The sequence below is a fragment of the Eutrigla gurnardus genome, assembly GCF_963514095.1.
Source record: "Eutrigla gurnardus genome assembly, chromosome: 22".
NCBI lineage: Eukaryota > Metazoa > Chordata > Actinopteri > Perciformes > Triglidae > Eutrigla > Eutrigla gurnardus.
Window position 1 is genome coordinate 18,384,413 of NC_139933.1, and position 26,207 is coordinate 18,410,619.

A 26,207-nucleotide genomic window follows, 5' to 3' on the forward strand; every position below is an offset into this window, starting at 1 on the left:
AGATAAAACTGGAAATTAAAGATTATCTGAAGATAAATGACAATGGAGAGGTGGACCCATCTATACTGTGGGACTCATTGAAGGCGGTGATGCGTGGGAATTTGATTGCTTTAACAGCATTAAACAAAAAAAAGAAAATCATGGAATATAATAACCTGGTATTAGATTTATCAAATGTGGAGCAACAACATAAGAAAATCAGAGACCCAGAACTGCTGGTGCATATAAAACCTTAAGGAAACAGATGAATGATCTATTAGAACAAGAAGTTGAGAAGACGGCCCGATTCTATAAGCAGACCTATTATGAATCAGGTCCTAAAGCAGCCAAATTACTTGCCCGACACTTGCGTAAACAACAAGTGGATAGTTCCATCCATAAGATACGGGACCCAGAAACAAATCATTTGAAATATCAACCACAGGAAATAGAGGCCATTTTTCTAAATTATTATAAACAATTGTATACAGAGACCTCTTCTAAAAAAGCGGAGCCTAGATGCCTCTATTATCAACAACTACAGACCAATTTCAAATCTACCCTTCATAAGTAAAATAATTGAGAAAGTTGTCCTCCAACAACTAAATCACTTCCTGGCTTCAACTGGCTGCCACAACAACTTCCAGTCAGGATTTCGACCTTTTCATAGCACCGAGACGGCCCTTATTAAAGTTGTAAATGACATCCGTCTTAACACAGACTCTGGCAAAACTTCAATATTAATGCTATTAGACCTCAGTGCTGCATTTGACACTGTCGACCACTCAATACTCCTGGACAGGTTGGAAAACTGGGTGGGGCTCTCAGGCACAGTCTTAAACTGGTTCAAGTCATATCTACAAGATAGGAACTATTTTGTTTCCATTGGCGACTTTGTATCAGAACCTACCAATGTAACGTGTGGAGTCCCCCAAGGTTCAATCTTGGGGCCGACTTTATTCAACATCTACATGCTCCCACTAGGACAAATCATGCAAAATAATAACATTGACCACCATTGCTATGCCGATGACACCCAAATCTATGTAGCACTATCACCAAACGACTATCGCCCCATAGATCTTCTGTGTCAGTGCATTGAACAAGTCAAAGACTGGATGTGCCAAAACTTCCTACAACTAAATGAGGATAAAACTGAGATAATTGTTTTTGGTGCTAAAAAAGAAAGGTTTAAAGTAATTCAACACCTTCACTCTCTGTCCCTGAAAACCTCAAACAAAGCCAGAAATCTTGGGGTTATTATGGATTCTGATTTACATTTCGACAGTCACGTTAAATCAGTAACAAAATCAGCCTACTATCACCTAAAAAATGTAGCAAGACTTAGAGGGCTCATGTCAGCTCAAGACTTAGAAAAACTTGTACATGCCTTTATTACTAGTAGGCTAGACTACTGTAATGGTCTCCTTGCAGGTCTTCCGAAAAAAACTGTCAGGCAGCTACAGCTTGTTCAGAACGCTGCTGCTAGAGTTCTTACAAAGACCAAAAAATGTGAGCACATTACACCAATTCTTAAATCCTTACATTGGCTCCCTGTATGTCAGAGGATTGATTTCAAAATCCTCCTGCTCACATATAAATCACTACATGGTCTAGGACCGAAGTATATCACTGATATGCTCCCACTACATAAGACTTCTAGACCACTAAGATCTTCTGAGACCAATCTGTTAGTGATTCCCAGAGTAAACAACAATCACGGGAGAGCATCATTTAGTCACTATGCAACAAATGGCTGGAATAAACTTCCTGAAGATGTTAGACTTGCCCCAACTCTGACCACTTTTAAAACTAGACTGAAAACTTTTATTTTCACCATAGCTTTCTGCTAAATCTTTTAATGTCTGCACTGTTTTTAATTATTGCAAATATGTTTTTATTCTCTTTTCTTTTTGTAATGCATTTTTAATTTTTTTTTTTTATTATTTTCTTTTAATTCTTCAATTTTTTTTCTTTTTCTTCTCACTTTGTTTTATGATGTGAAGCACTTTGAGTCTGCCTTGTGTATGAAATGTGCTATACAAATAAAGTTGCCTTGCCTTGCCTAATACCAAAGTGGAAGCCATGCAAATGTTTCTTAATGAACTTGATTTGCCTTGTATTGGCAAAGTACAAAATGATTTCATTATAGCAGATTTTACACTAGAAGAAATAAATAATGCAATTGGCAACTTAAAATCAAGTAAGACTCCAGGTAGTGATGGCTTCCCTGCGGAGTGGTATAAAACCTTTAAAGAAGAACTAGCTCCACTCCTGCTAAAAACATTTAATTGGATTAAAAGAGAATGTAAACTTCCGCCATCATGGAATGAGGCAGTCATTACAGTACTCCCAAAGGAGGGCAAAGATAGGGAATATAGTAGTAATTATAGGCCTATTTCAATTCTCAATGTAGATTATAAAATGTACACAGCCATTATCGCAAAAAGACTTGAGAATATTCTCCCAGAATTAATAGACGAGGACCAAACAGGATTTGTAAAAAGCCGACAAACACATGACAATATTAGAAGGACTCTACATCTGATAGATAGAATAGAAAGGGAAAATAAAAAGGCAGTAGTGCTAAGCCTCGACGCCGAAAAGGCTTTTGATCGGGTCAATTGGCAATTCCTGTATCAAACTTTAGATAGATTTGGCTTCAATGAGCAATCTGTAGATTTAATAAGAACACTTTATCAACAACCAACAGCAAAAATTAAAATTAATGGGTCATTATCTCCATCATTTATATTACAAAGAGGAACTAGACAAGGTTGTTGTCTCAGCCCCACATTATTTGCTTTTTATATTGAACCCCTGGCCCAGACAATCCGTCAACATGAACAACTACAAGGCATCACAATTGGACATAGAGATCATTTAATTAGTTTATTCGCGGACGATATTTTGGTCCATTTAGTTGATCCTGAGAAGTCGCTCCCCATATTGATGGACATCCTCGAAGAATTTAATTATTATGCTGGTTACAAACTAAATATTACAAAGACACAACTTTTGTCATTTAATTACAAGCCTTCAGAAGAAATAAAACATAGGCAGGATTTAAAATGGGATATGGAAGAAATAAAATATTTAGGGGTAATCATTACAAAACATTTTAACAGATTATACGAGGCAAACTATAATTTGATTAATCAGAATATTAAAAAGAATATTGAACGATGGTCCACCTATCCATTGGATTTTGGCAGTAAGATAAATGTAATTAAGATGAACATGTTGCCTAGATTGCTGTACCTGTTTCAAGCTTTGCCAGTAGGGGAACACCAGTTCTTTACCTGGGATAGACTTATTTCTAGGTTTATCTGGGATGGAAAGAAGCCTAGAATAAGATACACAACACTGCAGTTGGCCAAGCATAAAGGAGGAATGGCACTCCCAAATCTCAAAGATTACTTTTATGCAGCTCAGTTCCGTCCCCTTTTTCTGTGGTGTAATGATAACTATTTTGCTAGATGGAATGAAATTGAGACATATGTTGAGGGTTATCAGATCCAGTCGGTTTTAGGAGAAAAAGAAATCCCCCTATTAGTCAAAAGTCAAATAGATTCAATAACCTCTGGCTCACTGGAGTTTTGGTTTGATTTTTTAAGGCAATTCAAACTAAGGAAAGACCAGAAAGTACTTAGATGGTTAGCCTTTGACACTCAATTTAAACCAGGAGAAAATGATGCCATATTTAAGCAATGGGGAGTAAAAGGTATTAAGGCAGTGTGTACACTGATGGAAAAAAACAAAGAATTACAGACTTTCCAAAAACTAAAAGAAACATTTTCTCTTCATAATCGGGACTTATTTAGGTATATACAATTTAGAGATTATTATAATAAAGAAATGAAGATGGAAATTGCTCACGAAATAAACCCAGTTATAAAGAATATGATCAATGCATATAAACCAAATAGTAAAAGTGTAAAAGTAATCTCCATGTTTTATGACAGTATTATGGAATGTAAGGGCAACTCAACATTGTATCTAAAATTAAGGTGGGAAAAAGAATTAAATGTAGACATTTCATCAGATGTATGGTACGATATGTGTGAGACTCAACATACTTCCACAAGTTCACAACAACTGAGGGTTTTCAACTGGAAAAATTTGGTGCGGTTTTTTATTACACCTAAAATCAGCAGTAAAGCATATTTAACACCCCAACCATGTTGGAGACAGTGTGGCTGCTTAGTAGCACACCACACGCATATTTTTTGGAGTTGTGAAAAACTGAAGTCATTTTGGAAAGATGTACATTTAATCTTAATTAATGTGCTTGGATATAAGATTCCTTTGTCATGCACTGTCTTGTACTTTGGTCACATTTCACTGGTTACTCCACAGAGGGACAGATACTTGATAAAAGTACTCCTTACAGCAGCAAGGAAAACCATAACTAGAAGCTGGTATAAACCTGATTCACCTAAACAGCAACAATTGTTTGATGTCATTCAGGAAATAAGGACAATGGAACGACTGACTTGTGTGATACGTTTGAGGTTAGATTTGTATGCTAAGAGATGGCAGAAGTGTATACGTTACTTAGACGAAATATAAGGACACTGGCTCACAGTCTGTTTGCATTCAAGTGTAAGGCAGCTACTTGAGCTGCGCTTAAACTTTACATAGGTATGTATTTCATTTTTTTATCTACACCACGTTTTCCCACAGGCTCCGTCTTTGTTTGTTTTTGTTATAATTGGTTGTTCATTACTGTATGTTTGTTTTATCTGCACTGAATTAACATCTGCAAGTTGATCTTAATATGTGTATTTGAGATGTGCTAAAAACTCAATAAAAACTAAAGTATAAAAAAAGAAAGTGTAATTCATCTTCAAAATATAACTCTCGCCAAAAAAAGTGAATAAAAAAAAAGTTGATGATGTCACTCTTACCATCCTGTAGGGTCGTGATGGCCTCACTGTCCTCGCTGTACTCGCTGTCCCCTATGTCGTTGGTGGCTTTTACTCTGAACTGATAGGATGTGAAGGGCTTCAGCCTTGGGGAAGGAAGCACAGGAAAGCACATCAATCATGATGATAAACCCTGGATCTTAAAACCTTTTCAGCCCCAGATATCAAAAGGAAAAAAATGTAGTCTCACTGCGGGAGCTACACATTTTTCAGGCAAACTATGAGACACATTTTTATTCTTTTTCTCTTATTGACTGCTGCAGTTGAATTATTTTATACCACTGAATGTTTTAACCCACTTAGGGATCAGTATTCGTATAAGGACGTTGTTAAATATAAAGTGTTATTTAATTTAGTATTATCCGCTACATCTAATGAGAACAAATGGGGATGAAATGTTGTAAATCAAATCAAAATAACCTGTACCTAGACACTATGTAGGAAGAGGCCTCATGGTTGACGGAGGCAGAGTGGACTGTCCAGTTATTCTCAGGAAGCTCCCGGAGCTGCACCGTGTAGTATCGCACAGGGGACAGGCCGTCACTGCCGGGCTCCCATGACAGCAAAACCTGGCGGGCCTGAACGTCTTTCTGAGGAACGGTGGGGCGGCTGGTGGGCTGGGGACGAGCTGGAAGGATGGACACACAGGCAGAAGTGAGGCAAAAGACACACTGGTAACAGAGGGGCTGGATGAGAGGAATTGAAAATGTGGCGTAAAAGGATAGAGTGGGATCAAAGGATTGTGGGAATGAATGGGGAATGAATGTTAGGCGGAGGAATACGAGGAAGGATAGAGAGAAAAAAAATACACTTCTTGCGTATATTTGCATGGGTTATGTTGCACAAACGAGGTAGGGGAAAAAAAAGTGTGATTCCGATGAATGAAAAGTAGCCGAGAAATGAAAGTTGCAGAGTAAACGATCCACAACATGCCTTGAGGGAAGCAGATGGACTGATTCGTTTTCACAACTGCATCAGAGCACACTTCTGATAAACACCCACAGGGCACAAGAGCTCCTTTAGAAAACACATCTGCTGACTGGACTGTTAACCAGGACTGAACTGTCTGCATGGGAGGCTCAGTGCAGCTCTCTACAAGTTGTGTCATTACCGAGATCACACACCCGCCTCTGCTCGCACAATTATGCCGACAAGTGTTGCAGTGATTCTTGTTTGTTACCATTATACTTCAAAAACACCACAACAATGGGCAAAAGGCCGTTAGAGACCATGCCCCCCCCTCCATGTGCTCAACCAGATTATTGTTGTATAATCCCCCGGCACTCTAACATGGTAGAAGTAAGAATGCAGCACACATCCAGTAGTTGGTCAGAGCTACCTCTTTTCTCCGTGGTGACCACCAGCGCCTCGGCCGCCTCGCCCCAGCCCTTCCTCGTCTGCGCTTTGATGCGGAACACGTAGACGGACTCCGGCTTGAGGCCGGTCACCGTGTACTGGCGAGCGCTAGGGATCAGCACGTCCACGGTGGGCGTGTTGCTGTTGGAGGAGTTGAGGTGGTACGTGATCTGGTAGGCTGGAAAGACGTTGGGGACAAACATGTTGAAGGAGTTCAAGGGTGAAAGTAAAACGATGATGAAAAAAGGATTTTAGTGTGTTTGAAGCATTTGTCAATTTGAGATTTTGATATTAGCATTACAAAAATATGCTGAAAGTCATCAGAGACACATTACACATACATTCATTACATCAAAATAATACTAGTTGTTTCCAAGTCGCTTATTAACCCTAATTTCTAGACAAGATTCAATATTTTCTAGTAAAATGTCAATAAATAAAACCCACCAGGTGAACAGAAATAACATCTTCCTGAACAAAACAGTATTTAGTATGTAACTGACCGAGTATAATGCCATTGGGCTGAGAAGGAGACTGCCAAATCAGCCGGACCGAGGTGGTCCTTACTTCAGGGAACAGGATCCCCACTGGAGGTCCCGGCACTGCAGGGAAACAGCAGACATACAAGATCATACTTAAACAACTTGGACATTATTTAGAAACTCAAACTAAAGACATATTTTCCAATTTTTTTTCATCATTTAATGTGAAAAAAATGAAAATTAAGAATATATTGTACATTTCCAAATCAAACCGCAAAGGTCAACAACAAAAAAATATATGCCCTTTTTTCCATAAAACCACAATTGATTCAAGTCAGGTTGAAATTTATAATCGCCTTCCTGGTCATATTGTGCACTTATTTAAAAAGGTACGCATATGCAATATATTCTGTGCTGTGTAACGGTAATGCTGCGTGTTGCTTCATCCTACCATCATCCAAAGTCCTCTCCAAGATGGGGGGAGAACTGGGCCGTCCATCTCCAATCCGTGTGAAAGCCAGAACCTGGATCTCATAGAGCACATATTTACCCAGACCAGTTAGCTGGACACTGTGGGTGGCGTTGCCCTCCACGGTCCAGAAGTGGACGGCACTGTCGGAGTCCTTCTCCTTGTACACCACCTGATAGGAGATAAAGAGGAGAAAATCAAGTCTGAGGAACGGAGTCACACACTGTCTCCTCGCTGCTTCATATACAGCCAACAAACAATTAGGAGTGACTGCTCAGTAAAAACATAGTGAATACACACAAAGTAAAGACAGACCTTGTAGCCCAGAATGAGGCCATTTCTGTCTGGCTCAGGAACTTCAAACCATCGCACCAGGATACTGCTGGAGGTGGTGGCAAAGGCAGACACGTTGGTGGGGCCGCAGGAGGGGACTGGAACACAAAGAGAGCAGATGGCCCTGAAACGTCCATTGTTTGCCATTTATTCAGAAAAAATATCTATTTGTGTGTGTGTGTGTGTGTGTGTGTGTGTGTGTGTGTGTGTGTGTGTGTGTGTGCATTTTTTATTTGGATGTAGGTGTTCCACAGAGATGCAGTTGGAGTGATCTGTTATAGGTATATCATGTGTTTGCACAAAGCCTCTGATATCATGGTTTACCCATCGGGCCTGCTGAAAAAAAAGACTCAAGAATAAGCCCTTTTCATTTCCTTGGCACTCATCCCTGGAAATAATGTGCTGATTCCTAAGAATTTGCTGGAGTGAGTGGAAAAAAAAAAAGAGCACAGGAATTTCACATTTGAGTCCATGTGTTTTCAATTTCCTCAGACTCCTTCCACTACCCAATGTCTGTGAGCAAAAAGCATGGAGGGAAAATAGTTTGTTTTTTTTTTCCCTTAAATAGGGGTGGGCTGCTCAAAAAGACTTGAGCATCTGAGTTGGCAACAGTCTACTTGAACACAAACTGAAAGTGGACTTCTGAAATGACTAAATATGTCGTTTTCCTAATATATCCTCATTGCATTGTTGTTTCTGTTGACTAAGAACTTGACACTTGGCAGCAAAAACAAAGTGCTATTGAGTAATTAAGCAGCTGAAGTTCTGTTTTGTTACTCTAATTATACGGTGCAGTTTGCTGTGTGCAGTGTTTTTCACTGAGGATGACGGAGGAGGCGCTGACTCACCAGACTCCCTGGTCCTTCCTCTGACCGGCTGGCTCCAGGGCCCCGTCCCGATGCCGTTGACGGCCTGGACCCTGACCTCGTACTCCGTCCACTCCTCCAGGTCCTCGATGGTGAACTCTCTCTCCAGGCGGTCAGCAATGATGTGGGTCAGCGCCCGGCCCTGTGAACCTGCACGGGAGTACTGAACCCTGTAGCCCACCTGATCTGCATTCCCGTTGTATTCCCATTCAGGCAACGGCTGGGCATGGACAGAGAGAGGGGATGGGAAGGAAAAAACGTGGATTGAAACAAGCCTTTATCCTTTTGTTCCAATACATTTTCAAGACTTATGGCTGCAGTATTATGCCTGCTCTTACAATTGCTATTTTTAGTATATTCTAAGTTCCAGATGACTCCAATGTCCCTGCTCACTTATAAAAGGTCATTGTGGTTTCCTCTCTATTAGTCACTCTGTTTTATTTAAATGGAAGGCTGTAAAAACCCTCCACCAGACAATCAATGCATCAAATATGTGATGCAGAACATCAGGCTGGCTCCTTTAAGATTTTCCAAAGCCAGGAACAAATGAATAAACTATGTGAATAGGCGACCTGATTTAACACACTATGATGCAAATTTTTGGTTGTTTTGTGTCAATGTTTTTTAATGTTAATGTGTTGTCTGAGGAATGGGAACTACCTCTATAAATAAAGCTAGATAGCAGATTTTTTGCTCACCATCCATCGTAACCAGAGGCTGGTCTCGCTGGCGGTGCGCAGGGTGACGTTTGCAGGGGCCATGTCGGGAGGAGCTGGCAGAGTCTGGATCTTCCTGGAGGGCTGGCTTGGAGGACTGGTGCCCACGATGTTTACCTGACGCATGCGGAACCTGGTGTTTGAAGATAAAACGTTAATAATGCAACTTCTGCAAAAGGAGGGCTGGAATCACAGCTCAGAATCTGGCAACAAACTTGCTGTGTGCATCCTCTTATGTGAGACTTATTGCATTGGAACTGAGATCAGAGCATTGAACATGAATGCGGTATGAAGATGAGTGGAGGGCTTATTTGTGTTACAGCCCGATTATGCAAAAAAAAGCAACTTTTTTATCCGACATAAGCATTTAAAGCTCCTCAAATGTAAACTGGCAGCTCTGATGTTGGAATGATGAGAACTATGGCTGTTGTAAGACTTTGGGGATTGGCTCAGGGAAATTGGTGATATTGAATGTGATCATGGAAAACAAGCAGACTGCATCAAGATAAAGATCATGTTCACGATGTAAAAATACATTTTGAATCACTCTGTCCATAACAAGCTTGTATCTAAATCAAAGGAATGGAGAATAAGATAATGCTCCTGGGATATACTAATATATATTTATATATATATATATATATATATATATATATATATATATACTAAATTAGCCGAGATACTGAAAGGCACAGACACCTTATCTGTTGTTTGTCACAAACGCTTCATTTCCATGTTATGTAGCATTGGTATTTACTGGGAAAATCATGAGCAGGCTCATTACTTATAATAATACACTATGCTGTTTTTGCATGTATGTAAAAATCAGATCAAAATCATATGTGTCTGGGGACTATGTTCTGATATTGCATTGACTGTGTACTTGTTAGGGTTTGCTGCTGGTCTTTTTCAATAGTTTCATTTATGTTTTTAAAATAATGTTATATCCTTGCATTTGCAAGATGCCTGAACAGGGTAAACTGATAACAAAAAATTCACATCTAGGCTAAGTCTGGGCCCATTTCAAAAAATAAATGCCCAAACAAATGGATACATTCAGATGCTCATTCCACATAGATGGAGGCAGACAGTGTGAAGCGGACACGGTTTCCTAGTGGGCTACCTGTAGAAGGTGTATGGGTTGAGTACTGGCACCTCCAAGGAGCGAGCCTCAGGTTCGTTGGACACCTGGTAGACCATCACCCAGTCCTCATATTCTCCCACCACACCCACCTGGGACCAAGACAACAGAGACGATGACAAATACAGCAGATGCTACGACAGGCCTCTGAGATCTGTATTCCATCTTGAAATCCTATTTGTGTCAATATCTGGATTAGTTTTGGATCAAATATAGTTCACCTGGGCCTCCACCTGCCAACGCGAAATGGAAGTTTTGCCGTCGTAGCCGGGTTTGAACTGCAGGGTGACAGAGCGTGGGCCGATGTTGGAAATTGCCATGTTGGTCGGAGGGCCAGGAAGCTCTGTGAAAAGCAGAGAGGAAGGAGCATGAGCCATGAATATATTGCGTGGGGCTGCCTCTGACACAGGGGGATTTTGGTTTGCAGACTTTGCTTGGGGAAAATCCATCTACCCCAGCGCTCCCTTGTGGCCATACAGATACTGCACAGATGCATTTTCTCTGTGACCCTCACTTTTCTTCCTCTCCCTTGTGCTCCAAACTTCAGATTGAAAGCCGCAAACATTAGATTTGGAAAAAGACACTTACGCACAGTACACAGGCGGAGACAATGCCATGAATGTCAATTAAGCTGCCGTTATCTGGAGATACGATTCAATCTGATATCTAGCTGTTTACACTTGAGCTGAGTAAACAAGAAGAATGGATTATTCCCAGGAAACTTTGGAGGGGCAACAAATCTGAAATGGGGAATTCAAAGAACAGTGGGAGAGCTTATTTTTGTGTATGCGAATATTATGCTTTGTTTGTGTCTGCGTGTACTGCGGTTTTCTAGGTAGGTACTCTATGTATGAGAATGTGCTTATGCATTAAATAATTCATTCTTCATCTTGCCCCCCCCCCCACCAACATTAAACTTATCATAACACTGCACCCATTCAGAAGCACAATACAGTTTACATAAATCCGAGTTGAAGACATTAACGTCAAACTGTGGCATATTGGAGTGAGGACAGTGGCCTAATATCAAAAACATTGAATCACTCAGGCACACTGAGCACTCTTTTTTCCTTCCGAGGTTGCTTTAACGCGGGTGCATTCAACCATAATGAAATGCAGATTATACGTGTCCTAGTAAAATCACCAATTCTTAATCATTTGCATAACTGATTATTGAGGTGGCTTTTTGCTGGATGGCTATGGCTCAGTGAGCAGCACATAGGTGCTTTCTTTACACGTATACAATGAGAGTAATTACCCTTCGGGGGACTATAACGGCTGCTCTGGAGCCTGCTCTCGATATATAACAGCCTGTCATTTTCCCAGGTTTCACAGATGTACAGGCTCTGAATGCTGCTACAGTAATTGATGTGGGCAATGTTTTTCTATCACACAATTTTGCAAATATGAAATCATTAAACACTGTATTTGTCCTTAATGCTCTCGTGGGGGCTATACTTTTGCAGACGTGGCGCAGATATAAACAATATTGCCAAAAGTATTCACTCTCCCATCCAAATAATTGAATTCAGGTGTTTCAATCACTTCCATGGCCACAGTTGTATACAAGCAAGCACCTCGGCATGCAGACTGTTTCTACAAACGTGTGTGAAAGAATGGGTCGCTCTCAGGAGCTCAGTGAATTCCAGCATGGTGCTGTGATAGGATGCCACCTGTGCAACAAGTCCAGTCGTGAAATGTCCTCACTCCTAAATATTCCACAGTCAACTGTCAGCGGGATTAGAACAAAGTGCAACTCAGCCAAGAAGTGGTAGACCACGTAAAATGACGGAGCGGGGTCAGCGGATGCTGAGGCACATAGTGCACAGAGGTCACCAACTTTCTGCAGAGTCAATCACTAAGACCTCCAAACTTCAAGTGGCCTTCAGATTAGATCAATAACAGTAGAGAGCTTCATGGAATGGGTTTCCATGGCGATCAGCTGCATCCAAGCCATACTTCAGCAAGTGCAATGCAAAGCGTTGGATGCAGTGGTGTAAAGCATGCCACCACTGGACTCTAGAGCAGTGGAGACGTTCTCTGGAGGGACCAATCACGCTTCTCCATCTGGCAATCTGATGGAGGAGTCAGACGGTACTTGTCTGACTGCATAGTGCCACGTGTAAAGTTTGGTGGAGGGGGATTATGGTGTGGGGTTATTTTCAGGAGCTGGGCTTGGCCCCTTCGTTCCAGTGAAAGGAACTCTGAATGCTTCAGCATACCAAAAGATGTTGGACAATTCCATGCTCCCAACTTTGTGGAACAGTTTGGGGATGGTCCCTCCCTGTTCCAACATGACTGTGCACCAGAGCACAAAGCAAGGTCCATAAAGACATGAAGGAGAGAGTTGGTGTGGATGAACTTGACTGGCCTGCACAGAGTCCTGACCTCAACCAGATAGAACATCCCTTTGGGATGAATTAGAGTGGAGACTGAGAGCCACGCCTTCCCTCTAACATCAGTGTGTGACCTCACAAATACACTTCTGGAAGAATGGTCAAAAAGTCCCATAAACACCCTCCTAAACCTTGTGGAAAGCCTTCCAGAAGAGTTGAAGCTGTTATAGCTGCAAAGGATGGACCGACATCATGTTAAACCCTATGGATTAAGAATGAGATGTCGCTAAAGTTTGTTTGCGAGTCAAGGCAGGTGAGCAAATACTATTGGCAATATAGTGTATGTATCGGTCATTCTTTTGGATTGGTCTCAGCTGTGGTGACCGGGGTCCGATTTTCATTGTCAGGCGTTGTTTAATGTCAAACCGCAAACACTTGGGAAGAGAAGCTATGATAAAGATTCCCAGATACTGAAAATACTGAAAAAAAAAAATCTCTTCTCAAAGCCTGCATTACAAACTGGAGGTGTGGAGACAAAGAGGGCGTTCTGGCAGAAAGGGGATCGAATGAACAATGACATTGAGTTGCATTTTTGGAGCTTGGCCCATACTAGGAACTAAAAGGCAGGATATCTTGGGCTGGATTGCTTCAATTTGGACAATTCTATTTTAATTAGTCTCTCAATTGCCCCTTCCAGCGGAGGTCTGCGCATGATCCATGGTTTTGGAAAGATGTGACAGGAAATTGGAAGTTTTAGCATTTATTCAACTCTGAGGTACAGGCAGATATCTCAAAAACCTGGACAAATATCTGTGAACATTCTTGTAATTTGAGTGTACCGAGCCTTTAAGGAACACTTCGTATATTAATCACTAAACATGCGCTGCCTTGAATTCTTGAAATAATTGTTTTCCTCGCATACCTCCACGAGACAAAGCACCCAAAACAAACGGTTGATGGTTTGTAATAAATCGGGGTCACGCTCCGACAACAGCAAAACTATATCAAAAACATCCGTTCACAGACTCTCACATAACCCATCCATCCATCCCTCCATCCATCCATCCATTTTCTTCCGCTTATCCGGGACCGGGTCGCGGGGGCAGCTGCCTGAGCAGGGACGCCCAGACTTCCCTCTCCCCGGACACTTCCCCCAGCTCCTCCGGGAGGACCCCGAGGAAGACCCAGGACACGCTGGAGTGACTATGTCACCCGGCCTCCTCCCGGTGGGGCATGCCTGGAACACCTCCCAAGGGAGGCGTCCAGGGGGCATCCGATACAGATGCCCGAGCCACCTCAACTGGCTCCTCTCGATGTGGAGGAGCAGCGCCTCTACTCCGAGCTCCTACCGTGTGACGGAGCTCCTCACCCCATCTCTAAGGGAGCGCCCCGCCACCCTGCGGAGGAAGCTCATTTTGGCCGCTTGTATCCGGGATCTTATTCTTTCGGTCATGACCCAAAGTTCATGACCATAGGTGAGGGTAGGAACGTAGATTGACCGGTAAATTGAGAGCTTCGCCTTTCGGCTCAGCTCTCTCTTCACCACGACGGACCGATACAACGACCGCATTACTGCAGCCGCTGCACCGATCCGCCTGTTAATCTCACGTTCCATCCTTCCCTCACTCCTGAACAAGACCCCAAGATACTTAAACTCCTCCACTTGAGGCAGGAACTCCCCCCCAACCTGGAGGGAGCAAGCCACCTTTTTCCGGTCGAGAACCATGGCCTCAGATTTGGAGGTGCTAATCCTCATCCCGGCTGCTTCACACTCGGCTGCAAACCGCCCCAGGGCATGCTGGAGGTCCTGGCTCGAAGGAGCCAACAAGACCACATCGTCCGCAAAAAGCAGGGATGAAATCCAGTGGCTCCCGAACCAGATCCCCTCCGGCCCACGGCTGCGCCTAGACATCCTGTCCATAAAAATAATGAACAGAACCGGTGAAAAAAGGGCAGCCCTGCCGGAGTCCAACATGCACCTGGAACAGGTCTGACTTACTGCCGGCAATGCGAACCAAGCTCCTGCTCCGGTCATACAGGGACCGAACAGCCCTTAGCAGTACTCCCGAAGTACCTCCCACAGAATGCCACGAGGGACACGGTCGAATGCCTTCTCCAAGTCCACAAAACACATGTGGACTGGTTGGGCAAACTCCCATGAACCCTCGAGCACCCTGCAGAGGGTATAGAGCTGGTCCAGTGTTCCACGGCCAGGACGAAAACCGCATTGTTCCTCCTGAATCCGAGGTTCGACTATCGGCCGAATTCTCCTCTCCAGTACCCTGGAATAGACTTTCCCGGTGAGGCTGAGAAGTGTGATCCCCCGATAGTTGGAACACACCCTCCGGTCCCCCTTTTTGAAAAGAGGGACCACCACCCCGGTCTGCCAGTCCAGAGGCACTGTCCCCGACTGCCACGCGATGTTGCAGAGACGTGTCAGCCACGACAGCCCCACAACATCCAGAGACTTGAGGTACTCAGGGCGGATCTCATCCACCCCCGGTGCCTTGCCACCGGGGAGCTTCTTAACTACCTCGGTGACTTCAGCCCGGGTAATGGGTGGATGAACCTCCGAGTCTCCAGCCTCCGCTTCCTCAATGGAAGACGTGTCAGTGGGATTGAGGAGATCCTCGAAGTATTCCTTCCACCGCCCGACAAGGTCCCCAGTCGAAGTCAGCAGCTCCCCACCTCCACCGTAAACAGTGTTGGTGGAGGGCTTCTTCCCCTTCCTGAGGCGCCGGATGGTTTGCCAGAATTTCCTCGAGGCCGACCGATAGTCCTCCTCCATGGCCTCCCCGAACTCTTCCCAGACCCGAACCTTTGCTTCAGCGACCGCCCGCGCTGCAGCACGCTTGGCCTGCCGATACCTGTCAGGTGCCTCGGGAGTCCCCCGAGCCAACCAGGTTCGGTAGGACTCCTTCTTCAGCTTGACAGCATCCCTTACTTCCGGTGTCCACCACCGGGTTCGGGGATTGCCACCACGACAGGCACCAGAGACCTTACGGCCACAGCTTCGAACAGCCGCGTCCACAATGGAAGCAGAGAACAAGGTCCATTCGGATTCAATGTCCCCAGCCTCCCTCGGGATCTGGTCAAAGCTCTCCCGGAGGTGGGAGTTGAAGACCTCCCTGACAGAGGGTTCCACCAGACGTTCCCAGCAGACCCTCACAACACGTTTAGGTCTGCCAAGTCTGTCCAGCTTCCTCCCCTGCCAGCGGATCCAACTCACCACCAGGTGGTGATCAGTTGACAGCTCAGCCCCTCTCTTCACCCGAGTGTCCAAGACATACGGCCGGAGGTCAGATGACACAACCACGAAGTCGATCATTGACCTCCCGCCTAGGGTGTCCTGGTGCCACGTGCACTGATGGACACCCTTATGCTTGAACATGGTGTTCGTTATGGACAAACCGTGACTAGCACAGAAGTCCAATAACAGAACCCCACCCGGGTTCTGATCGGGGAGGCCGTTCCTCCCAATCACGCCCCTCCAGGTAACACTGTCATTGCCCACGTGAGCGTTGAAGTCCCCCAGTAAAACAATGGAGTCCCCGGTTGGAGCACTCTCAAGTACCCCTCCCAAGGACTCCAAGAAGGCCGGGTACTCTGCACTGCCGTTTGGCCCGTAGGCCGAAACAACAGTGAGAGACCTATCCCCGACCCGAAGGCGCAGGGAAACGACCCTCTCGTTCACTGGGGAAAACTCCAACACATGGCGGCTGAGCTGGGGGGCTATAAGCAAGCCCACACCAGCTCGGCGCCTTTCACCGCAGGCAACTCCAGAGTAGAAGAGAGTCCAGCCTCTCTCAAGGAGTTGGGTTCCAGAGCCCAGACTGTGCGTGGAGGTGAGCCTGACTACCTGTAGCCGGTAGCGCTCTACCTCCCGCACTAGCTCAGGCTCTTTCCCCCCCAGTGAGGTGACATTCCATGTCCCCATGGCTAGAGTCACCGTCCTCACATAACCCATGCTGTATAATAGTCACATTTATTTGTTGCACGTTCGCTACTTCCCAGACAAATGCATCTTCGCACAGACCTTGTTATTTTAAACGCTACTGCATAAACAGTGTTTTTGATTCTTTTGTTCATAGTGGAGACAAGTTCAGTTTTCTTCACAAATTCAACAAAACACAAGGTGATAATTGATCATTTTGTGGTGTAAATATTCCTGCTAGTATCTGTACTTGTCGGGTTACTGACCTGGTGGGACGCCGGAGGAGATGGTGGAGGAAGAGAGCTGGCCCTGTCCTTTGGAGGTCATTCCCGCCACTTCGATGGTGTAGGTGGTGAGAGCGGTGAGTCCGGTGACCCTGTACTCTAAAGTGACATTCGGCAGGTAGTGGGTAACCCTGGTGTTTGTGCGGTTGAACTCCTCCCACGAAATGCGGTAACCTGCAGAGTGGAGATGGGTTGACAGGAGCAGACAAGAGAATCCTTTCAGGGAAAATTCCACAGCAGCTTTACTACAATGGTAACTCTCAGCTCGCGTGCTACGCAGCGAGCTTACAGAAATATTAAATTGACTTCATCAAAAATTGAATATAGCAAATTAAATCAGCATGTGATTATACCTCCCTGCACACACATACTCTAACCATTTCCATCCACACACACACACGCTTAGCCTCTCAAAGTTAATGCAATTTGCTCCTTGGCCAGCAGCTCTTTTCATGTGATTGCATAAGGCATTAGGCAGCACTTCTTGCCAAATCAATAATTTCACATGGCATGTCAGTGTTTGTCTCCTGGGAGCGTGCGGCACATTAAAATGTTTTGGAAAAACACTTCACAATATTCTGCTAAATCTCAACCTTTGTAAACACTTGAATATTAATGTCACTGGTGGGCATCCGCTCTCTGCTGAAGGTTTGAGAGCATTATGTAAACAGGAACGTGAGTAACAGCGGCTCACTACAAAGACATGCAAGTAGGACACAGGTTCCTGGACAAAACCTTTATTTTTAAACATTAATCAAAACAGGTTACATTTGTGACTGATTTCTCTCTTCTTCATCTCTGCTTACTTCTTCCATTTTTGAAGAATCACATTTTAGAATCACAGATTTTAACTTCAGAGCTTGGAGGAGGACACACAGTTTTTTGTTTGCAGTCTAAGGGTTTATGTAAGAAGTTTTGTTGTTGTTGTTATTGTAGTCTGGCTGATGAAATGGTATATTTCGTGTCTTATAAGCTCATGTGGCGGAGGCAGTAATATGTGCATGAGGCAAATAAAACAAATGATAAAGTAGCTGTGTACCCTCAGAGCTACATGTGCTGGGCTCACTAAATTAGTTCAAGCAGTGTTTGAAAAGCAATGTACAACTCGGCTCCATCTCGTCTCTTTCGATGCCGCCTCAGACAACCTGCCATTCCCTTCCTTTCTTCCCTTCCTACCGGTACGGTTTTGGAGTGAAGTGAATCTACCTGTGAGAACTCCATTTTTCTCGCCCGGCTCACTCCAGCTGACTTTGAGGGAGGTGTCCAGGATCTCGGTGAAACTCAGGTGACCCACAGCACCAGGGGCTGGATGGGGGACAAATAAGAATAATGAGCAAAGCCAGTGGGTGAAAGAGACACTTTACATTCAGTATTATTCCATGCTAATCAGCTGGCGTTGTGGCAAAACCAGTGACAGCATTTGCATTCGAAATTTGTTTACAAATCAAGCAAAAACAAGGTAATTGCTGGAAAAAACGGTATGATGACAAGCTGGGGGAAAATCTTTTTAAAGCTTAACCAATTATCTCTAAGGGAACTAAGTCCCAATTATGATGATCCTGGCTGGATGCAGAATAAACTCAGTCATTAGCACTTCTCTACAACTTCGTTCTGCATGAATAATAGATCTCGCCCCGAGGATGTGTTACTGTGAGATGCTCGGTGTACCCCTCGCCACCAACCAGAGAGAGGGAACTGTGGGAAAAAGTCACTTACTGTCCTCGTGTGTCCTTAACGCCTTGGGCGCGCTGCGGGGGCCATCTCCGGGTGTGGTGAAACACAGCACAGAGGTGGAATACTCTGTGAACTTCTTCAGACCTGTCACGTATCCGACGTGGACACTATCCTGGAAGTTTGGTCGTACCGTTACCATAGTAACCTCTTCCTCTCTGCCTGGCTCCCATGCCAGCAACTAAAAAAAACAGAAATTGGAAAATTCTCAGACATTTATTCTCACAAAACTTACAGTGGTGTCGCTCCCTTATAGTCCGGAGTCCTTCTGAGGAGTTATTTGGCATCATAGCTCTCCCAAATATATTTGAAAGATGCCCTGAAGAGATTTTGATGGGGAGGGAATAGCTCCATAAAGACGGACTGGGAAAGGCATGATAACATATGGGATTCGATCATGCATGTTGATTGCGGACCATATAGCATCTACAAATGGGACCTGTATCAACCAATTAGTTGCTCAGGTAATGAGTCCTACTGACGGATTTTTAGAGCGGGGGAGCTTCCAGGAAAATAAAGAGATAGGATAGATGCTTGACTGTCTGCCATTTTCTTTTTTTTCCTCCTCTGTCTCCGTCTCTCCCTGAAAGTCTTTCTTTGCTTAAGTCTCTCCCTGGAGAAAAAAACCTGGTGTTTAAAATTCACATTTGTACGGTGACCCTTCCACTCAGCCGAGTACCGTCTGTGGAGCACTATTGAATAGGCGGACAAAAAAAAACACAATGATATAATTAAGTCGCAACAGAGTCAACAGAGTAAATAACTACCCTAAGGCTGTGGCTTTATGATTCCCCATGGGCTACATGTGTTTCAATGAAGTATACACCAGAGACAGAGAGATGGACTATATTCAAGAGCCAGTGCCAAAATAATGAAGACATTCATCATCGCCTGCACACAGCTTCACAATAAAACATGAAAAATGGCTGCAAAGATAAAGAGAACGACCTCTGACTGACAAATGGTTGGGCAAAGTCCATCGTTCACAAAGGCACCAAATATCTTGTGCCCCATGGCTCTTCTCTCCCTCTCACTACACAGGATATGTGATAGGACAAGTTCAGCTCTGACAGTTCTGTCAATGGTGGTGACGGCGCCGCGGCGACGACTGACCTTGTAGCCCTGGTTGATGCCATTGATGAACTGAGGGTTAGGGGCCGTCCACGTGAAACGGATCGTTGTCGAGTTGACCGACTCTGTCTGCACGTTGCCGGGGGCGATTGTGGGCACTGGGATGGACGTGGAGAGGAAGAGATAAAAGGGAGACAAGGGGGAAGAAAAAGAAGTGGCGGAAAGACAGAAAATAAAGGTGTGAGAACACATTTCAGATGACTGTTGGAAGTCTGCCTGCATCTATTTTGATGTCAGTATTGATCGCTGCCGCACAGGTCAGGGCAGATTCCGCCATCACTCTCTTCCTGATGACACAAACACCTCATCCCAGGCTCTCTGTGGGTTTGTCTGAGGCTGTGTGAGCTGCTTATAGATTTCAGGGGGATGCAACACCTTTTTGTGGCTTTTACAAAGAAGAATCAATGCTGACGGGAGTTGAACATCAACCAGTACTAGTTTTTAGTAGATGATTGTACTCAGAGATGAAAATAAACTTAATGCTAACTAGACAATATTTTCTTTGAGTATAGTATAACAACGCATTTGTAATGCATAATCACCATGCTTAAAAGAGAAACTTGTTTAAATTGAACACGTGTAAATGCAGAAAGAAAATAGTTATCATATCAGCTTTGGTCTTGGATCAATGGATGAGTCTTAACATCAAAGAAAGATCCTTCATCGGGCGAATTTCGAGGATCAAATCCCGCCAAAGGTTCGTTCCAATGTTCCTTTGAATTCATTTGAGTCCTTCGTTGGGAAATATTTTCAAGGATGCATGTGTGTATCCTCCTTGCTCCTAAAACACCCACAATCCTATGCACATGATGCATTTCCTCACCCCCAATTTGAAAACAAGCAACATACCCTCGGAAACTTTGTGTTATTTCACTTTAGCAGCCCGTCAAAATCTATTTCTGAACAAATTTGAGGCAACAAATTGGCAACCCAGTTGCTGATCGAAGCGAGTGAATGAAGTGTTAAATTGACACAATCAGAGTTGGTCATTGTTGGAACAGTGGAGAGACGAGGCTCACCAAGACCGTTTTGATTTGTTTTATTTTGTTTCTTTCAGGTTTGCTTGAATGGCAAAATGAATGATTTTCTCACTGAAGGTTTGAGGAGAGCAGAGCACTGTTTCTTTTCACATCTGAATAAACCATTTATTTCTATCAAACCAGTTGGTGATTTTTTGAACAGCACAACGATTTAATGTAAACGTTTCTTTGAGTATCCAAAAAAGTGCGATATAAGTCCTATGGATTATTATTATTATTATTATTATTACTATTATTATTATTTAATACAATACAGTTTTGATGCATTTGGCAAAGAAAAAGTGCTGTGTTTTTCAATGGAGTCTGGTGGTTTTAGGAGAGCATATGAATTGTTTTGAACATTTATAATCCCTGTCCAAATCCCTGTTGATTTTACTATGAGTTTTTAAAAAGGTCTACATGTTTTGTGTGTATTGTTCCGAGAAATGCAAAATCAAAATTAATATATCAATATAATAAATTGCAATGTCAAACATTGTTCAAAATACAGTTTAAAAAAAAGTTTAAAAATACCACAGCTATTTTGCACACACTGACACACTCGCTAGGTGTTCTCTGAATGCTCGGGTGTCTTGCCTCAACTCTGTAGGAGCGACTTGGAAGGACCTGAGAAACACTTTGATGATATGAAAGCTCACCTCCCTGCAGAGTCCACTCTGTGACTTTATGGCTGAAAGTGCCCAGACCCGCCCCGTTGTAGGCAGCCACCTCAATCTCATAGTTCGTCCAGATGATGAGGTCCTCCAGCAGCAGGTTAGTCACATCAGGGCTGGAAATGTTCTTCATCTGGTAGTCCACAGGCAGCCCGGTCAGGCGGTACCTGATACACATATATTTGTGAATGGAGAATACTACACTTGCTGTATTATTTGCACACAGAGTTGAACATTTTACATGGTTGACTATCAAAGAGAGGACATCAGAGTACTTTGTTGAGTCAGTACACTTGACTCCCTGCTAGGGGGAGACAAAGCACCAGCAAACAAGCAATTAAGAAGCACTGACAGCACTGACTGCTGTCTGGAAAACACCTGCTGTTTCATTTGGATGTAATGAATAAAAAGCCTGACAGAAAACCAAACTAATTACCTGTTTACAGGATTTACAGTCAGTTTGGCATATTGCTGACTCTGCCTGTTGGAGTTGCTGAAGTTTTTGAAGTCAAACTATTTTTTCTCTCAGACTAAATAATTGTTTTAATGCAGTGGTGGTAACTGACACTTCTGGGGCTAGATAATGTCTTGATATTTCTTCATACTTGAAATGAAATCAATCCCAAACCCTACTTTTTCCTGTATTAAGAGCTTTTTTGATTCTGACAGGACATGAGGGCGAACCTCATGCTTAACTGAACATATGCTTTTAACTTCCAGCCTTTGCAATAAAAAGTGAGACACAGACGTCCGTGGAGGGGGGATGAAGAGGTCTCTTACCGGACCGTGTAGCCCCTGAGAATGCCGTTCTGGTGGCTTTCTGGCGGAGGCTGCCACTGGATCATGATGGACTGGTTGGTCCGGCCGCTAGCAATGACGTTTTGAGTGGGAGCACTGGGGGGCTCTTCGGGGAGAGAGACACTACAGAACATGCACATGAATACATGGGGAGATAAGAAAAGGGAGAGGGCAGTGAGAAATAGAGTGAAAGTCCTCTCTGGAACTCACCATGAACAGAGATTTAGTTTATTCCAAACTAAAAGCATAAAGCTTTGTAATAAAGTATATCATTTTAAAGCTAAATACTAGTTTAATTTCAACTGAAGCACTTATTGCAAACAATCTTTTTCTGTCCCTCGACCATATCTTACCAGTTCGTTGTCTGTGTTTAAAACCCTAATCAGTCCTTGTGTGCTTTCGCTCCCCCAGAATATCTATTGTACCTGCCCATGACACCACATCTGAAGAAGTCATGGCTGTACAGCCAACTGAATGCTATATCTTATAATAATAATAATAATAATAATGGATTGGATTTGTATGGCGCTTTTCTGGACACTGACAGGGTTCCATTAATTCACACACAGTCATACCGGTGGTGGTAAACTACGAGTAGCCACAGCTGGGGCAGACTGACAGAAGCGTGGTTGCCATTCTGCGCCTACGGCCCCTCCGACCACCACCTCAAACATACAGCAGTCATACACATTCACACGAGCTGGGTGAAGTGTCTTGCCACGACAACGACCATGACACAGTGACAAGGGTGGGGATCGAACCACCGACCCTCTGAATATTGGCCAACCCGCTCTACCAACTGAGCCACAGTTGTATCTTTACCCTGAGAATACACCATGAGCGTCTGGGGCAGAGGATGCGTACAAGGAATGGGAGTGAGATCAGTGGTGGTGACGAAGTACCAAACGGCGTCACAGAGCGTACGCTGCCAGCCTCCCTGTGACACAGACGGAGGCCCCACGCTGCCAGCTCCCTCACCAGAGAGCACTCTGGTGAGGGAGCTGGCAGCGTGACAGACTGGTAGAGGGATGATGGGAGGGAGGGAAGTGGTGAGGGTGGAAGGCAAAGAAAACAGTGTTGATGTTCAGTGGTAGGAATAGATACAGCATCTGGCTTTGGCTCACCGGTCTGTCTCCTTGCTGAACTGCCCCTTCCCCACATCGTTAACGGCACAGAGGCGGAACTGATAGGAGCGTGCCGGGATCAAGCCATTGACCGTCACCGCTATGGACTCTGGCTCGATATTGGCCAGCAGGATGGCCCAGGGAGCGTCTAGAACAAAGAAAATCACATTTAACAACACGTTCCACATGAACACACATCTTGTTCTTTTGATATGCTAACCAATCACCTTAACATCCCATATATTGTAGAACTTTTGGAAGGAAGGAAGTCTTACATTTCTAGAATGCAATCATTTTGTCACGGCAGGTCACAATTTAAAATTTAAATTGAATAAATAAATGAAACAAGTCTCGGTGGGAAAAAGGGTACAATGTGCTGAGGAACACAGTTTGACACTGTATCACTTTAAACGCCTCACACCTGAAATGATCACTTTTGCATTGTATACTCACACTGCGTTACCTTGAAATCTTGATGAAAACTTTCTTCCTCCACAGTGAACAAAGAATCCCACAGAAAAATCGTAATGATTTGAAGCAGATTGGTGCCGCGCAAAATAACAGCAAAACTATCTCAAAGCATCCACTTACAAACTCTCCCACAACTAGTTCTCACACAACTTGTGCATTTAATCCAAGTCTCATTCATCCAGTCCAGTTACTACAATTCATAGAGAATTTTTTATTCTCCATTCATGCGAGAAAAACAAGAACTCAAGGTAACACAGGGTGAATAATCGATATTAAAAAAACGATCATTTTGGGGGTGAACTATTCCTTTACAGTGTGCATATGCTTGTTGCATGCAAAGCTGTTAAGTGATAGATTGTAGTGTAGTTCACAAATCCAATTTGAGATTAAAGTCAATGATGGTCATTCTTTATTAGTCCTATTGATCAGGCTTTTTCTAGATCTTTGCCGTATTTGCTTTGCAGTTAACCTCCTTGGGAAAAACTTTGTTGTAGAAGCCTGGCTGTATGGAAGTAAAACAATCTAAACAAGGCACATTTAATGTCTTTTTCCACTGCAATGTTGACCCAAACCTAACTCATCATATGCAATTCAAAGATCTTAAAATTCAGAATGCAGTACAAAAGGTGGCCTATAACGTGACTTACTGTTCTCAGAAACCTCCAGGACGTAGCGTATGAGGGGACTGTTGCCATCAAAAGGCTTAGCCCAGGCCAGGTCGATGGCTCTTTTCTCAGATGTGCTCAGCATGGCTGTGGGGTTCTCTGGGGCATGAGGCAGTTGCCTGCGGGGAACATCAGGACAACTTTAATAAATAAAAGAATCGCTTCTATCACAGCAAATCCTCTGCAGGGACAGAGCGTCACCGAGCGTCTCTGTCTTCTCTGAACGTCTCGTAAAAATCTGAAGGAAGGCTGAATGTTCTATAACAGTTAGACAGGTGATGAAATGTGGCAAGACAAGACAGCAAAGAGGGTTCCTTGTCAGGATGAACACACAGGGAAACAAAACGAGATAGATATCACTGGGGGGAGGGGAGGGGGGCATAAGGAGACCGATAGGAAGACATGAATAAATGAGGCCAAAGCTGGGGATCATTAATTCATTCAGCCATGGATTCAGATAAGCACAGACAGATTGATAGATAAACCTTAAAGCAATGAACGAATACTGGCAGTAACTTAGTCAAAAGTCAGCCAGCCAACGAGATGGCCGATACGGGGGACAAAGAAAGACACAGTCAGTCAGTTCATCAGCTTGGCAAGCAGAAAAGTCTCATTCATAGTCACTTTTGCTGCAGTGATGCCAAAGTAAAACAATGGCACAAAGTCTTGCAGAAAGGAAAGATTTGAGATCACAAAAACAATACGGAAGAGTTTGTGCGAGTAGTACGAGTGTGTAGTCTCACAGATAGGGAATGGAGGTTGGGTGAGAAGGGGGAGGGCGTCCCGTGGGGCGGAAAATGCGTCGGGTGAGAATGAAGACAGGGGAGGTGGGGAAGACGGGGCGTCATTAAGTGGAAGTGAGTCAGAGGTGTCAATAAAGAACAGGCAGAATGGCTGTGAAAGGCTGGTGGCGGAGAGCGTGCCGTGTCTGGCGCTTGCAAATGTGTGTGTGTGTCTTGCTTCACATAACATGTTCCTTCCTGTACATTTTCACTGGAGAATAGCAGGGAAAAAAAGAGTGTGAGAGAGAAAAAGGAAAAGAAGAAACTAGAAAACCAGGCAAGTGGTGGTTACCTGACACGGAGATGAGCGCTACGGGAGTCGTTGCCTCCAACGGAGGTAACTCTGCAGGTGTACGTGCCTATGTCACCTGACCAGGTTTGGGAAATGTGAAGGGTGCCGTCGGCCTCCAGTCGCATGCGAGGGATGGACTGGACATTGATCACCGAGCCCTCTTTCTCCCAGACGTGCCTAGAATGCAAAAGTCATCAGTCAGTCGGCCTGTCGTTGCCATCTTCATCTGCTGCAACAACATTCGATGGTATAGAAAATGACCCCAACTTCTCACTGGTTTCATTACCTCAGTTCACATCACAACGTTGAGTTTATGGTCTCAATCGCTAGCTTCAAGTCTCCTTCTTTACAGCGTGATGTTCATTAAGTCATTTACGGTCCCATTTAGAGTCAAATAGATGATCCTTTCACAGTGAGTTTAGTTCACGAAAGTTATTTGTAACCGTTTTGGTCACCTAAAAATCCCTCATTCAGTGTCACCACTTGTTGCAAGAAAGCAAGATAGTGACAGCCAAACACCAAGATGGTGACGGACAAAATGCCAAATTTTATGCTTTAAAACCGTAGCCCACAAATTTCAGTGATGACGTCCACTTTTTACACACAGTCAATGATCTTGTCAGAATATGCAATTCCCAAACCAAATATGTGTATGCCGAATGTAAAATTAATTTTAGAAGAAGCTTGATTGCATAC

At 43.9% G+C, this 26,207-nt stretch overlaps 1 protein-coding gene across 8 annotated transcripts in view; it reads right to left on the minus strand.

Annotated features, from left to right (window-relative positions):
* The window catches only part of sdk2b (sidekick cell adhesion molecule 2b), a 278,032-nt gene that overhangs the window by 25,838 nt on the left and 225,987 nt on the right, over nucleotides 1-26,207 (minus strand). For all 8 annotated transcript variants that reach the window (XM_084002119.1, XM_084002121.1, XM_084002117.1 and 5 more), the window contains exons 13-31: nucleotides 25,512-25,688; nucleotides 24,420-24,556; nucleotides 23,302-23,449; nucleotides 22,160-22,300; nucleotides 21,365-21,546; nucleotides 19,669-19,784; nucleotides 18,541-18,736; nucleotides 18,031-18,129; nucleotides 16,807-16,998; nucleotides 10,492-10,613; nucleotides 10,253-10,362; nucleotides 9,112-9,262; nucleotides 8,396-8,633; nucleotides 7,530-7,645; nucleotides 7,197-7,386; nucleotides 6,767-6,865; nucleotides 6,247-6,441; nucleotides 5,334-5,535; nucleotides 4,890-4,993 (exon numbers count right to left, since the gene is read on the minus strand). In XM_084002119.1, the coding sequence (XP_083858245.1) occupies nucleotides 4,890-4,993; nucleotides 5,334-5,535; nucleotides 6,247-6,441; nucleotides 6,767-6,865; nucleotides 7,197-7,386; nucleotides 7,530-7,645; nucleotides 8,396-8,633; nucleotides 9,112-9,262; nucleotides 10,253-10,362; nucleotides 10,492-10,613; nucleotides 16,807-16,998; nucleotides 18,031-18,129; nucleotides 18,541-18,736; nucleotides 19,669-19,784; nucleotides 21,365-21,546; nucleotides 22,160-22,300; nucleotides 23,302-23,449; nucleotides 24,420-24,556; nucleotides 25,512-25,688 (2,915 nt within the window). The remainder of the gene's footprint in view (nucleotides 1-4,889; nucleotides 4,994-5,333; nucleotides 5,536-6,246; nucleotides 6,442-6,766; nucleotides 6,866-7,196; nucleotides 7,387-7,529; nucleotides 7,646-8,395; nucleotides 8,634-9,111; nucleotides 9,263-10,252; nucleotides 10,363-10,491; nucleotides 10,614-16,806; nucleotides 16,999-18,030; nucleotides 18,130-18,540; nucleotides 18,737-19,668; nucleotides 19,785-21,364; nucleotides 21,547-22,159; nucleotides 22,301-23,301; nucleotides 23,450-24,419; nucleotides 24,557-25,511; nucleotides 25,689-26,207) is intronic.